Below are 13,595 nucleotides of genomic sequence, written 5' to 3' on the forward strand. Positions count from 1 at the left end.
TTGCAAGCAGTCAGAGCTAAGTGTTGGGAAAAGCGAAGATGGACCGGGAGACGCACTGGCCAACAAGGTAGTGTAACGTTTTGATCCCATGTTGCCGGGGCAAGTGACTGCCTGTGCCCAGCACCTCGTTGCCATGCTGGGAGGCTGGGCTCTGACTCTCTAACCCCCTCCTGTTGACTGGCAGGACTGTCAGTTCTGGCTTTTTCTCTTCCCAAGGGATGGCAGAGATGCCTTCAGTTGCTTATTTAACCTATGATCATTTTGGAGGTTCCACCCCCAAGGAAATTATGGGGGTGACATTATGTGTGTGCCTAACATGGGGGTGCTGAAACAGCCACAAGAGAGGTCCAAATAAGGTAACAACAGATCAGTACTTGGGAACTCAGATGAAGAACGTTTCTTCCTACCGGGGCGGGAATCACAGAAGGCTTCACGGCAGAGGGGACCTTGGATAGTGGGTGGGCTGTGGACGTGCAGAGCATGCAGAGCAAGTCCAAAGGCAGGTGAGCAGGTCTGGGAGTGGGAAAGTGGGGGGACTGGGTGGGAACCTCAGAGCTACAGTCAAGTTTGCCCACTTTGTTATCCTTCTGGTAAAGTGGGAGACAAAAGATTTTGTACTGTTCATTTTTCCAATAAACGTTGGTTGAATACCTGTTGTGTGCCAGACACCATGCTGGGCACTAGAGACACCAGGATGACTGAGACCCTGCCTCTGATCACAGTGGGGCATGAAGGAGTCCGTTCTGGCAGGTTCCATGGAGCAGGGAGGACTTCAGCGGATGGGTAGGTGCTGATCAGGTGAACAGAGCCGGGCGTGGCCAGGGCATGCCAGACAGAGGGATCTGCATGAGCAAAGTTGTGGAGTTCAGGTTCTGGGGGGTAGTTCACCCGGGTTGGGCCGAGGCAAAGGCTGGAGAGTGGCAGAGCTTAGTGGTGGGAAGGCCTAGTGCCACGTGAGTGGCAGTTTGCTAACTGGGGTCTCCATTCCATGCACCCAGATTGCACCCCAAACCCCGCATGCTCTGCCATCATGCTTCTCCCCACCCCCTGCATTGGGCAGCAACCACAGGGTCGCTCTTGCTCTAGGCTAGGACTAGCGTGGGACTTCTATTCTGTGGCTGGCCTGGATTTCTGAGTTGGGGGTGGGCCAGCAGTAGGAATCAATCAAGGATTATTTAAATGAAAAACCACTATATATTTGTTTTTCAGATGAATAGAGAACATCCACCCACCTATCTAGTTTTATATGAGACAGAAAACATAAAAACTGTTAAAACAAATGCATAAAAGTATACTATTCAGCTCTCTTTTGGTCCATTAAGGGAGAGACAAAACAGGGATGAGAGAGGTGGTGAGAAAGACAGGAGAGAAACAGGCAGAGAAAGAGGCACACATATGGAAACAGTGAGACTGACCTAAGAGAATGAGAGAAGATAAGATACGCTCAGAATCAGAGAGAGTGCAAGAGCTGGGTACGGAGAAGGCGGGAGGGAGGGGAGGCCTTGTCAGCGTTATCTGTGCTGTCCTCGTGATGGGGGCTCACCTAGAGCCCTGCACACCTGTGGTCCCCCATGCTTCCTGGTGCTGCCAGAGCCACAGGAGGCCAATCTGTAACCCACTACTCATTGCCTCCCTAAAACAGCTAACAAGCAAGATTAAAACCAGCCTTCTAGTTTTAAAATAGGTCATTGTTGCAAAATTAGTTGTAAATGTATTTTAATTCTTCCTTAAAGTTTGTGTGAAATCTAAGTTCTAGTGAAATTCTTCCTTTTTTTTTTTTTTTTTTTTTTTTTTACCCCTACTAGGGTTTAAAAATTTATAACCTGCTTCTCATAGATTTGGGGAGTGAAGAGTCCACAGACTTAAATAATAATATTCTAACAATTTATATATCTTATTGTTTACAAAGCATTTCCTTATGTGTCATTCCACTGAACCCTCCTGACTTCGTGGAGCAGGTGTTTGCCCCGGGTAACAGATGAGAAAGGGAAACTCAAAGGGTAGGAGGTGCCTGGCCAGCTTGGTCAGGCTTGGAAGATGTGGAAAGCCCCGGAGCCCAGGCCTGCAGCTCCACAGCCCAGGCTGTCTCTCCTCCTCACCCTAAGGAGGTTGGGTTGGCCTGAAATGAATCAGCTCTCAGAAAAGTGGGGTCAATGGAAACTAAACCCAAACCCCCAGTGCCAGAGTCCAGCTGGGCCCTCGCAGGCCCTCCAGAAGGCTTACCTAGTACCCTCCTTAAATCTTGAGGTACCCCCCCACCAAAATCTTGGGACCCCAATAAAAACCGAGGGAAGATAAGAATTGGACCAGGTCTTCATGCACAACTGGCTCAAACATCTTGACTGACCTGACCAACCATCTCAGCCAAATACTCAGTTTTTCTCCTTTGGGTACTAAATTAACTGATTGGGTAACTGAAATATGTGGTTACTAAATACAGAAAGGTCCAACAGATTTTTCATTCATAAGAAATATGATTTGGTACTCGAGATACCAAGATAAAATTGTCATCCATACCTGGAGCATTGGATCAGAGACCACCATTTTGGGCATTTTATTTCAAACAGTGGAGTTCAGCTTAAATTTCTGTCCCCTGTCCTCATATAAGTGGCTCTAATCACTTAACTTGGCATTGTATATAACTATCTCAGCAAATGGCCCCAGACATCTGTCTGAAGCCAAGAGAGCTCAGATGTTGAGATAAATAAACTTTCTGCCATGGCTACTGGTAGAAGCTGCTGGAGGGGTCTTTAGACTATGCAAGTCTGACGGTGTCGCACGCTGCTTTAAACCATCCGTGGGCTCCTCGTGGCCTGCCGAAGCTTGTTGTTCCCTCAGTGTCATGCTGCTTCTCACCTCCATGCCTTTACCCACGCCGTCCCACCTGCCCAGAAAGCCCTTCTCCTGCTTCTCTACCTGGCTAACTCATCCTTCAAGACTCCGCTCAGGGGACAGCTCCAGGAGGCCTTTCCCGCACCTCCCAGGCTGGGTAAGAAGCTCCTGTGTGTGTCTTCATCACGGAACTTACCACATGTACTGTGTCATCTGCTCATGTGTGTGTCCCCCCACTAGGCCTTGCTCCCCCAGGGCGAGGGCCACATTCTTCTGTCCATCTTTGTAGCCCATGCTCCTGGCCCCGTACCTACCACCAATAACGTCCTCTAAAGTGTTTGTTGAATGAATAGTGGGTGAGTGAATGAATGACAGTATTCATCATCTGCCTCCACACTCACCATGGGCTTTGTTCTGCCTAATAACTGTCCCTGCTCACATGAAAGGGGTGGTTTTGAGAGGGGTCACGGCAAGAGCAGAGCAGAGAGCAGTCAATGGCTGGTTTTATAATGGACAGCATCTGTTTGGGCCAGCATGTCTCTGTATTTTATGTAGCCACTTTTTCTAAACAGTCCTGACTTCACAAAATCATGGGCTTTTGGTTACAGGGTTATCTTAGGAGGTTGGCTAATCCCACCCTGTGCTCAGTGCAGAGCTCTTAACTCTAGGATGATAGAAAGACTTCTCTCCCAGGGGCATGTGATAGGAAGAAGGGCTCAGAATCAGAGCTAGCAGTCCTGGTTCTAAATCCATGCTCTACTATTTACTAGCTGTGTGGCATTGGCCAAGTCTCTTCATTTCTCTAAGAGATAACAATAATACATCACTGTCCAAATCTATTTGGTTTCCAAATTCATGAAGTAAGAGTTTGGCCAGCAAGAGATAGCCTGTTATCCGGATCTGTTTGTTTCCAGAGTTTGGGATAGCAGGTGGTAAGAATTCTGCTAGGAAGGGTTACCTGTTTTCTGACTCACAGGACTGTTGTGAGGGTCCAATGGGGATGCATACAAAAGTCCTCTGTAAACTGCAAGGTGTCAATTGTTCATTTCACGGGTAGTTTTGCTGAGCACCACTTCCCAGTTACTTATCACCCTTGGTTCCAAACAATGTGGTAGCTGGACCACACAAGGTAAATCCACTCCCCCTGCCACACAGGCTGAGATGAAGACTATCTAGTGATGGCTCTTGCTGGCCTCCTTCCCTCCCTCAGCCCCTCATCTGGTCCCTCCTCTCTGAGCACACCCTATAAATCACCTGGTACAGTTTCCACTTCTGTAATTACACGTTCATTTGAATTGGTCCACTCTGCACACGTGAAACCAATTTTGATTAATTGCTCAAGATCCCGTCCTTTGCTTTAGATGGGGGTTGGGGAGGAAAAAAATTGATTTGCAGATTTCTAGTAGCACAGAGTTAGACAAGAGCTGAGCCATTTTTTGTCTGGCCTCCTTAGTCCAGCACTTTCCATTTTAAAAAGGGTCATCAGCAGGATTATCAGATTCCTGGCAGCCCAGTGAGACAATCAGCTGTGCCCTTGACTTTGCCTTCTTGGTATTAAAACAACCAAGGATGCTTTTAAAAATATTTCTTGTACAACTTGGAATTTATTTAGTTCTTCTGAGCAGGTCAAATCTAGAAAAGATATTTAACAACATCAAAAATAAATAATTAAATGACAGGGCAGACAACATAGCCCCCTAGCCACCTAGTTCAATTATTTTCCTGTACTTCAGAAGAACACATCTGCCTGGAGAGAACCTAGGGTGGTGGAGAAAGATCTGAACTAGGAATCTGCCCCAGGTCTCTGGTTTGGCTTTTGTAAAATGCAGAGTTGGCATAGCCTATGGGAAAGAAATGGACATTTATTTGCATTTACACATTTGGTTTTATTTAATCCTCACAATAAGGTTCAAGGGTCTGTTGGTATCATCCCCATTTACAGATAAAGAAATAAAAACTCAGTGATTAAGTAGTAAAGGCACACAACTTGCAAATGGTGAGCCAGGATTTGAACCCCGGGTGGGTGACTCTAAAAACCATTCTTTGTCCCGAACTTGGGACCATCGCTAGGTTCCTATTGTAAGGAAAATGTGCATTCTCCTGGAACAGCAGTCTCCTTGTTCTGTCCCTCGCTTGTGCTGATACCTTAGATGACTCTAAATACTCTTATCTATGAAAAATGAGTCACAGGAAGGTCACAGATGCTAAGTTTGATCAGCAGAGTTCACTACCCCCCAATCCCCACCCAGAATTAAACCTATGGTGGTAGCTTTTCTCCTAGCTGTGGTCCTAGCTGCTCTTCCTGTGGGGATGAGCCACATTTGGTGGACTGCGTGGCCCTGGGCTGGTAGCCGCACAGGTGGGGGTTACAGGTATGAGTGTGCATGGGTACTCTTAGGCCAGAATGCTGCTGCTTTCTGGGGCTGTCTTCTTTGCTGGGGTCTGCTGAATGCCGGGAGGACCTGTAGGGTCCTTGTGTAATAGATGCAGGGAGGGCTGAGATGAAGGAAGACTGGCCCCAGAGGGGCAACTTTCTCAGGAGATAAGTAGGAGCTCTTGAGCTGGGGCCTGCAGAAATCATTGGCTCCAGCCGGAACCAGTCTGGGTCATCTCATACAGACCCCAGTTCAGACGTCTGCTGACAAATTTGGAGTCTCTGTATTTGAAGTCACGCTCATGAGGGATGTTGTAGAGAAGAAAGAGCTCCTCAGTTAAGGTCCTGACATTGCCACATGCTCGCTATGTGACCTTAGGCAACTTTCTTTCCCTTTCTGAGCCTGATTTGCACTTCTGGAAAATGAGGTGAGGACATCCCTATCTGCCTAGCTGACATGGTTGTTGTGAGAATCAAATGCCATGTTGTATGTGAAGTCCTCTCAGTAAACCTTAGAGAGATGTTCAAATGTGGGAGGACAAAAAAGATGCTAAGGCGGTTACAAACAGGAGAATATTCGTCGTACGTCACAGAAATGCGGTTGTTAGAATTTGATCTTGTGTGAGTTATTTTTAAAACTCCTCATTTAGGATGTTGGCCTCCTACTGTGTGCCAGCCCTATGCTAGGCCACTCTGGATCTCCACTATACTCAGTGGCCTGGCACATAACAGGCATTTACTAAGTGTTTGTGGAAGGAAGGTAGTCAGTGGGGGAGTGGGGGGTGAAGGGGAAGAGAGAAGGGGGGATGGAGGGAACGAGAGAGGAGGAAGAGATGAAGCAGACATGGTCCCTGCCCTCAAAGAGCCCAGGCTAGAGAGGCAGCTACCAAACAGTGACAACTGATCTGACGGGGGCTGCTGTGCAGGCAGGGGCGGGGGGCGCTGTGGGGACACCAAAGAAGGATGTGGAAGGTCAGAGGTGGTTTCACTGGAAGTGGCCCTGGAACCGAATCCTGAGTCACTGACGGGGAGGGGTGATGTTCTGGCCAGATCCTCAGCCAGCTCCGATGTGCCTGACAGAAAGCTAGAGCCGCTGAGGGCCGGTGAGTGGAGGTGCAGACTCTAGGGCAGAGGAGGTGTGTTCTGTCTGGAGACCATGCATGCAATATGGCCTACAGTTCTGGGGTCCCACTTTCCAAGCGATGAGAGCTCTCTGAGACGTGTTGAGAGGGGAGCGGTTGGGATGATGAGGGCCCTGGAAACCAGTGTCTGAGCTGTTGTGGAGCATGTGTTACCCAGAGGAGCCAGGAATCAGGACAAAATTGTGGCCCCCTTCAAATATCTGGAAGGCCATCCTGGGGCAGGCAGCATGGTATTCCCTGAAAGGGCAGCCCCAGAGCGCAAAACCCAGATCAGTGCAGGGATGAGAGGGAGCAGAGCTGACTGAAATATGGGTTTCTGTTCAGGGTCTAACCAGTGGACCGCCAAGGAGTAGGCTGCCTCATCTGGCATGTGTGCCCCATCCCGGGCAGCGAGAGCAGTGGCTGGGCAGCAGCTGGCAGGGAGAGTGTGACAGAGGTTCAGGGGACCTAACAGCCCACCAGGCCTGTCTTTCCAGCCCGGGGCACTTTTAATTTGCCTCCATGGAGTTGTGCTTTCACAGAACAGAGAGGGAGGACTTCTCCAGCAAAGGGATGTCTTTGCCCCTAAAGAGATCTTTGAACCCCTCTGGTTTGAAGAGAACAGTCTAAGGGCTTAGGGCCAGTGCCTATGCACTGGTGGTGGACCATGTTCATGGGGTGCTTGCACATCTGCTGCTCCATGTTTGGGGCCCTAATTCATGGCTGTCCCCCCAGCACAGTGACAGAGTGGGGGCTCAGTAGATTTTGTCCAATGAATAGATAAGACAAAAAATAAAAGAGAATAAAGAGAACAGCTCTCCATTACTCCCACAAATGTCTGCCAGGTACTACTGTTAGCCAGACACTGCGCTAGATACTTGTGATGCAAAGAGGAACAAAGGAGCCCCATGGTCTAGTGGGAGAAGCAGATAATTACCAAACAGCATGTTTACTAAAACAGAGGCTACCACAGAGTCCTGTGGGGGAGAGAGGCGGAGCAAGCGTTCTTGTTTAGAGAACTCCTCGTCTCCTGCAGATTCCTCAGAAGAAAAAGCCTTTCAAAGATGGTTTCCTTGGCAATCCCCCTCCAATGGCTGCATTTCCCATTACTGGGTTAGGAGCTTTGTTTGTGCCCACGAAATGTGGGCACGTGTATGGGGCCCATGGAAGCAGGCAGGAAGGAAACAGAGCCATGAAATCCCCCTGTCTGCTGTGCACCTCCTGCCAGGGCCCCTAGGGCACCTCTGGCCTGGGCCCCACTCTTCCCCTCCTGCCCATCTTTGCTCCAAGTGGGCTTTCTCCATCCCTTCTTTCCACCCACTGAGATGTTAAGAGGCCATGTTTTAGTCCTAGACCTGCTCTCCATTGGCTGTGTGGCTATGGGAAAGTCACTTACCCACTCTGGGCCTGGTTTTCCATCTGTGGAGTAAGATAATTGAACCAGATTACTAAGTCCCTCTTTGGAACTAACATTTACTAAACATCACCTGTATTCCAGGGGTCATGCCATGAGCATTCACATAAGCTAATCCTCCCTGGAGGGTGGATGCCGTAATCCCCCCTTTACAAATAATGAAATGGAGGCTTGGACACTAGCGTGCCCATGATGCCATCCCATGGCTAGGAAGGAGTTGGGTCAGCATTCGAACCTAGCTCTTCTGGCCTCGAGCCCAGTCAGTGCAACCTCCAGCAGGTTGCTTTTTACATTACATGAAATAATATATGCTAAAACATCTGGCACCAAGCCTGGCACATAGTTACTGCTCAGTAGATACACACTTTTTTTCTTCCTCAGGACTTTTCCACCCCGTGGATTGCAGGGGATTCAAGGACAGGGTCCTCGGGTTCCCTGATTTCTGAACAGGGCCCTATGCCAGGAGCATGGCCCTAGCTCTGGGCTGCTTTGATGGTACAACAGGAGACATTTTGGGAAGAAGGAAACAAACGTGGGTGGATTATAGGATGAGAAGTGTGTGCAAGGGCGGGAATCGGTAGGACGGAACAAAGCCTTTTCTCCAGCTATTCGAGGGCAGCACTCAGTAATCCTGCTTTCAGACTGTGAAGCATAGATCCGATGTCAGTGTGTGTGTACTCACAAGGCACTGCCTGTCTCCATGGAAATAGGAAGACTAGCAGAAAATGAAGTGTCTAAAACTTAGGATGTCTCATATAACCTTGGAACATTGTTTTATAAACAGGACAGAGCCTGGCACAGAAAAACCTTTTGTTTACTCATTCATTGCACAAGTGTTTAGTCAGGGCCTTCCCTGGGTCAGGTACTGTTTCAGGTACAGAGGATACAATAATGTGCAGAACTGACATGGTCCCTGCCCTCTGAACCCTTCAGTCTAGTAGGTGAAACATTAATCCAAAAGAAAGCAAGTAATTAGCTGTGATAAGGGAGAGGAAAGAAAGTGCCAGGGACTAGGAAAGCCTGTAGTGGGGGACCTGGCCAGGACTGTGGGGTCAGTGGGCATCTCCAGTAAGCTGAGAGATGGGGAATGAGTGGGCATTAGCCAGGTGAGGAGGGAAGAGAACGTTCCAGGAGGAGACATCAGCATGTGCAAAAACTATAAAACAGGAAGGAGCGGGGCATGCTGAAGGAATAGAATGAAGTCTCTGGGGCTGTCTGAGAGGCAGGGAAGATGGTGCGAGCAGGCAGGACAGCTAGGTGGGGCCATGACACAGATTTCACTTTTTATTCTTAGTGCAAGGAGAAGCCACTGAAGGGTTATAAGCAGGGAAGGGGTGGGATCAGGCTTGCTTTCTTGAAAGATCATTCTGGTTTCTGTATGGAGAATGGAGTGGAGGAGAAGAAGAAGAGGTGGAACCAGGGGTAGCAGTCAGGAGGCTGTGACCGTGGTCTAGAGAGATGATGGCACAGTTGGAGGTAGGGGAAGGGAGGTAGGGAAAGAAGTGGGAATATTCAGGAGATGAATGTTAGCAGCTAAATAGGTGGAACGTGATGGGTTGGGGGAGGATTTTGAGGGCGAGGGAGGGATCAAGGATGACACTGGGTTTCTGCCTGAGGCCATGGAATAGAGGATGGACCAGGTTTCAGCAACAATAATTTGTAAATCTTTCCATTTGGCCTTCTTTGTTCCATATACTGTGCTGGGTGGGCATGGGGGACACAGGTGAGGAGGATAGCCCCGCCTTTGGAGAGCTCACGGTCTAAGGGGGGAACCTGATGAGCAATTGGGCTATCTATGACTGTGGAGAGAGAGACTGTCAAATGGTGCTGCAAGGGAGACACAAACAAAACTAATTTGGACAGACACATGCAGGAGAACCTTGCCAGGAGGGGGGTTCTGAGCTGAGCCTTCCAGGACAGGCAGGGCTTTGGCAGGGAAAGCTGGTGAAAGAAGGCAATCCAGGAAGCAGACAGCAGAAACAAAGACATTGGGAGTATGTAAAATGGCATGAGAGGACAATGCAAAGACAGCAGGGTGGCAGGAAGCCTGCCTTCCTCCAGGCCTGCCATGCGTTTGATGGGATAAAGCAAGGAATGCACGAGTGTTTAGGAAACTTATTACAGTTACTATAGTAATGGACTTACTTGTGTAATATACCCGAGCACTCTACAAATATCAAGAATTATAATTTCAGATCCCTACCCAACAGGATCCTTTGATTCTCTGTTATAATAGTCCCTTATATTTACATTGTTATTACTATTTTACAGATGGGGAAACCGAGGTCTATTGTGGTTGAGGAATTGCCCCAGACCTTTCAGGCAATAAGCAGCACAGACGCTAAGATAAACCCAGTAGGTCATTTTAGTTCCTGAGAGATTAGTGCTTTTAGGGCACACAGGCTGGGAGGTAGAAGGGGCCTGTGTCATATTGTCTTGAGAAGATTTGCAGCTGGCTCGGGGCACCGGATTTGGTTGTGCACGTTGGCCATGCCCAGGGACAGCTGGCCTGTGGCCTGAGTGGGGCTGAATCCAGCCTGCTTCTGCTCGCCAAGCCACGCACCAGCCTTGTCTCATTCACTCTTCACATAGCCGGCCCTGTGAGCGCGGCTCCCGCCAGCCATCCTGGAGGTGGCAGGGCATTTACAGATGCGGAGGCTGGCCGGGAACTGTGGAACCAAGTGATGACTAGTCAGTGCCAGTGAGAGTCTCATGGTGCCCTTGAGGGTGGTTTTATCCATAGAAAACCCTGTCAAGGCTGCTTTGGTTTTAAAAATGAATGCTGAAGTTATAAAAGTATGAGGATACATCAAAAAGTTCATGGAAGGATTCATATTATCTTTTAATTCTATTTTTCCATGAGCTTTTTGGAGTACCCTCGTAACAAAATAAAAAATCTAGTAAAATGTAACAATCCTTCTAAGGAGGATTTTATAACAATTCTATTCTCTTCAATACTTTAAATTGAATTATACATGATTTAGAATAAATTAAGCTTAAAAATATGGGATGGGGTGAGTGGCTGTAGCCATGAGGATTCTGGTGAGAGGCTTGGACTCTCTGCTGCAGGGATATAAGCCCAGGAGCCTTGGAGTAAGTGAAGGCGAGGGTCCGAGGAGAGTAGAGGATGGAATGAGGGGACCAGGGCTTCATCACTGCCTGCATGGGGAGACCCAGCCAGTCACTTACCAAAGGTAGGGGGCAGTGGGAGTGGTGTAGCTCGTAATGGGTGCCCTGTCTATGGAGAACTTAAAAGCAACCGTGAAGCTAATTAAAAGTCAATCTGCTTTTTATTATCACCATGTGCCAGCTGTTCTATATGTCAGTGATAAAATACTTTTCCCCTTGCAGGGGACGGGAGGAGAGGAATTCCTTCTTCCCCCTTTCTTGGTATTCCATGGCCCCGATGCCCCTCTCTGCAGTCAGCCCTTAACAAGAAGGTTGGGGAGGGAAAGGAACCTTGAGTGGCCTTGAGAACAAGGAAGGAGCACCCTGGCCTATAGGGTCCTCTGAGTGGATAGCTAAGATGGGGCTCCCAGGATAGGCCAACGACCCTGGAGGAAGGAAGGGCCTGGGTGGAGTGTGGGGTGTGCGGGCTCCTGGGATATCCACTGGACAACTCTGAGTCCAGCTATGGTACTGCTGTCGTCACAAGGGCGTCACCCCGTGCCATGTGCAGGTTATAATCAATTGGCAAGCACATTGAATGACTAATTCCTGAGCCTGCCCCTCACCCCACCCCACATTCTGTACTAAGAACACAGAAATCAGATTCTGCTCCCAGCTCCCCAGCAAGAGCTGCCCTTCCCAGGCTATACGAGGCCAAGACTTATCAGGCAATCTGTGCTCTGCCCTACCCCTGCCTTAAGCTCTGCCCTCTCAGTGACCACCTCTCTCTCCTTTGCAGGAGCCTGGTCCAACCTGCCCGTGATTCACATAAGAATGGAGGTCCTGTAGCCACAGAGCTGGACAAGGATCAAGGTCCTGTGGTCCCAGGGCTTCTGAAAGGTCAAGGTCTTGTGGTCCAAGAGCCTTCAAAGGATCAAGGTCCTGTAGTCCCAGGGCCTCCGAAGGATCAAGGTCCTGTGGTCCCAGGGCCTCCGAAGGATCAAGGTCCTGTAGTCCCAGGGCCTCCAAAGGATCAAGGTCCTGTGGTCCCAGGGCCTCTGAAGGATCTAGGTCCCATGGTACTGGGGCCTCCAAAGGATCAAGATCATGTAGTACCAGAACCGCCAAAGGATCAAGGTCCTGTGATCCCAGGGCCTCCAAAGGATCAAGGTCCTATGGTCCCAGGGCCTCCAAAGGATCAAGGTCCTGTGGTCCCAGGGCCTCTGAAGGATCAAAGTCCTGTTGTCCCATGGCCTCCAAAAGATCAAGGCCCCATGGTCTTGGGGCTTCCAATGGATCAAGGTTCTATAGTCCCAGGGCCTCCGAAGGGTCAAAGTCCTGTGGTCCCAGGGCCTCCGAAGGATCAAGGTCCCATGGTCCCAGGGCCTCCGAAGGATCAAGGTCCTTTGGTCCCAGGGCCTCCTAAGGATCATGGTCCTGTGGTCCTAGGGCCTCTTAAGGGTCAAAGTTCTGTGGTCCCAGAGCCTCCAAAGCATCAAGGTCCCATGATCCTGGGGCCTCCAAAGGATCAAGGTCCTGTAGTCCCAGGGCCTCTGAAGGATCTAGGTCCCATGGTCCTGGGGTCTCCAAAGGATCAAGGTCCTGTAGTCCCAGAACATCCAAAGCATCAAGGCCCCATGGTCAAGGTACCAGTCAAGGATCAAGATCACGTGGTCCCTGAGCCTTTAAAGAATGAATGTTCTATGATTTCAGCACCAGTCAACGACCAAGGTCCCTTGGTCCCGGTGCCTCTAAAGAATGAAAGCCCTATAGTTTCAACAAGAGTTAAGGATCAAGGTTCCACGGTACCAGAGTCTCTGAAGGATCAAGGTCCTGTGGTCCCAGCCCCTGTTAAGGATCAAGGATCCATGGTCTCAGGATCTGTTAAGGATCAAGGTCCCATGGTCCCAGAGCATCTGAAGGATCCAAGTGCTATGGTCATAGTACCTGAAAAGTACAAAGGTCCCGTGGTCTCTGAGCCTGTAAAGAATCAAGGGTTAGTGGTCCCAGAGCATCTGAAGGTTCATGATTCTGAGGTTGTAGCACCTGTGAAGAATCAAGGTCCTGTGGTCCCTGAGTCTGTGAAAAATCAAGGCTCTATTGTCCCAGCACTAGTCAAGGATCAAGGTTCCACGGTCCCAGAGTCTCCAAAGAATCAAGGTCCTGTTGTCCCTGACCCTGTGAAGAATCAAGTTCCTATAATCCCGGTGCCTCCAAAGGATCAAGATTCTCTGGTGCCAGTACCAGCAAAGGACCAAGGTCCTGTGGTCCCTGAACCTCTGAAAACTCAGTGTCCCAGAGCCCCTCAGCTGCTCACTGTCTCACCTCCAGTCATGATCCCAACTGTCCCCCATGTGGAATATGTTGAAGGTTCCCCTTGATGCTCACCCCTTGACATGCCAATGAAGGAGCTAGTAGTGAAAGTGCTCCCCTCCCAGGGGCAGTGAAGACACATATTTAATCTGCATGAAACTTGTACCGTATAGTGTTGCTGGAATCTAATAAAACTGGTCCCTCTGGCTCAGCACTGTCTCTCTGGCTGTGTGTGTACGTGTGTGTGTGCGCACATGCCACATGCATGTGTATGTGTGTATGCCATATACACTCAAAAGTGGGTGTGTCAGGTTCTACATTCACCCATCTGGGCTCAGAGGAGTCTGAGCAATGCCCTGTTCCTGTGAATTGTCAGCATGAGATGTGAGTGGGCAGGCAATGCTAGGAGATTGAGGATGGGACTCCATTATGA

At 49.4% G+C, this 13,595-nt stretch overlaps 1 protein-coding gene across 1 annotated transcript in view; it reads left to right on the top strand.

The window, feature by feature from the left end:
- Nucleotides 1-13,230, top strand: part of MAP6 (microtubule associated protein 6) — a 71,382-nt gene extending 58,152 nt beyond the window's left edge. The window contains exons 5-7 of the mRNA XM_063096028.1: nucleotides 11,649-11,854; nucleotides 11,954-12,316; nucleotides 12,680-13,230. Of these exons, the coding sequence (XP_062952098.1) occupies nucleotides 11,649-11,854; nucleotides 11,954-12,316; nucleotides 12,680-13,230 (1,120 nt within the window). The remainder of the gene's footprint in view (nucleotides 1-11,648; nucleotides 11,855-11,953; nucleotides 12,317-12,679) is intronic.
- Nucleotides 13,231-13,595: the final 365 nt, after the last annotated feature.

Source organism: Cynocephalus volans, chromosome 4 (genome assembly GCF_027409185.1).
Source record: "Cynocephalus volans isolate mCynVol1 chromosome 4, mCynVol1.pri, whole genome shotgun sequence".
NCBI lineage: Eukaryota > Metazoa > Chordata > Mammalia > Dermoptera > Cynocephalidae > Cynocephalus > Cynocephalus volans.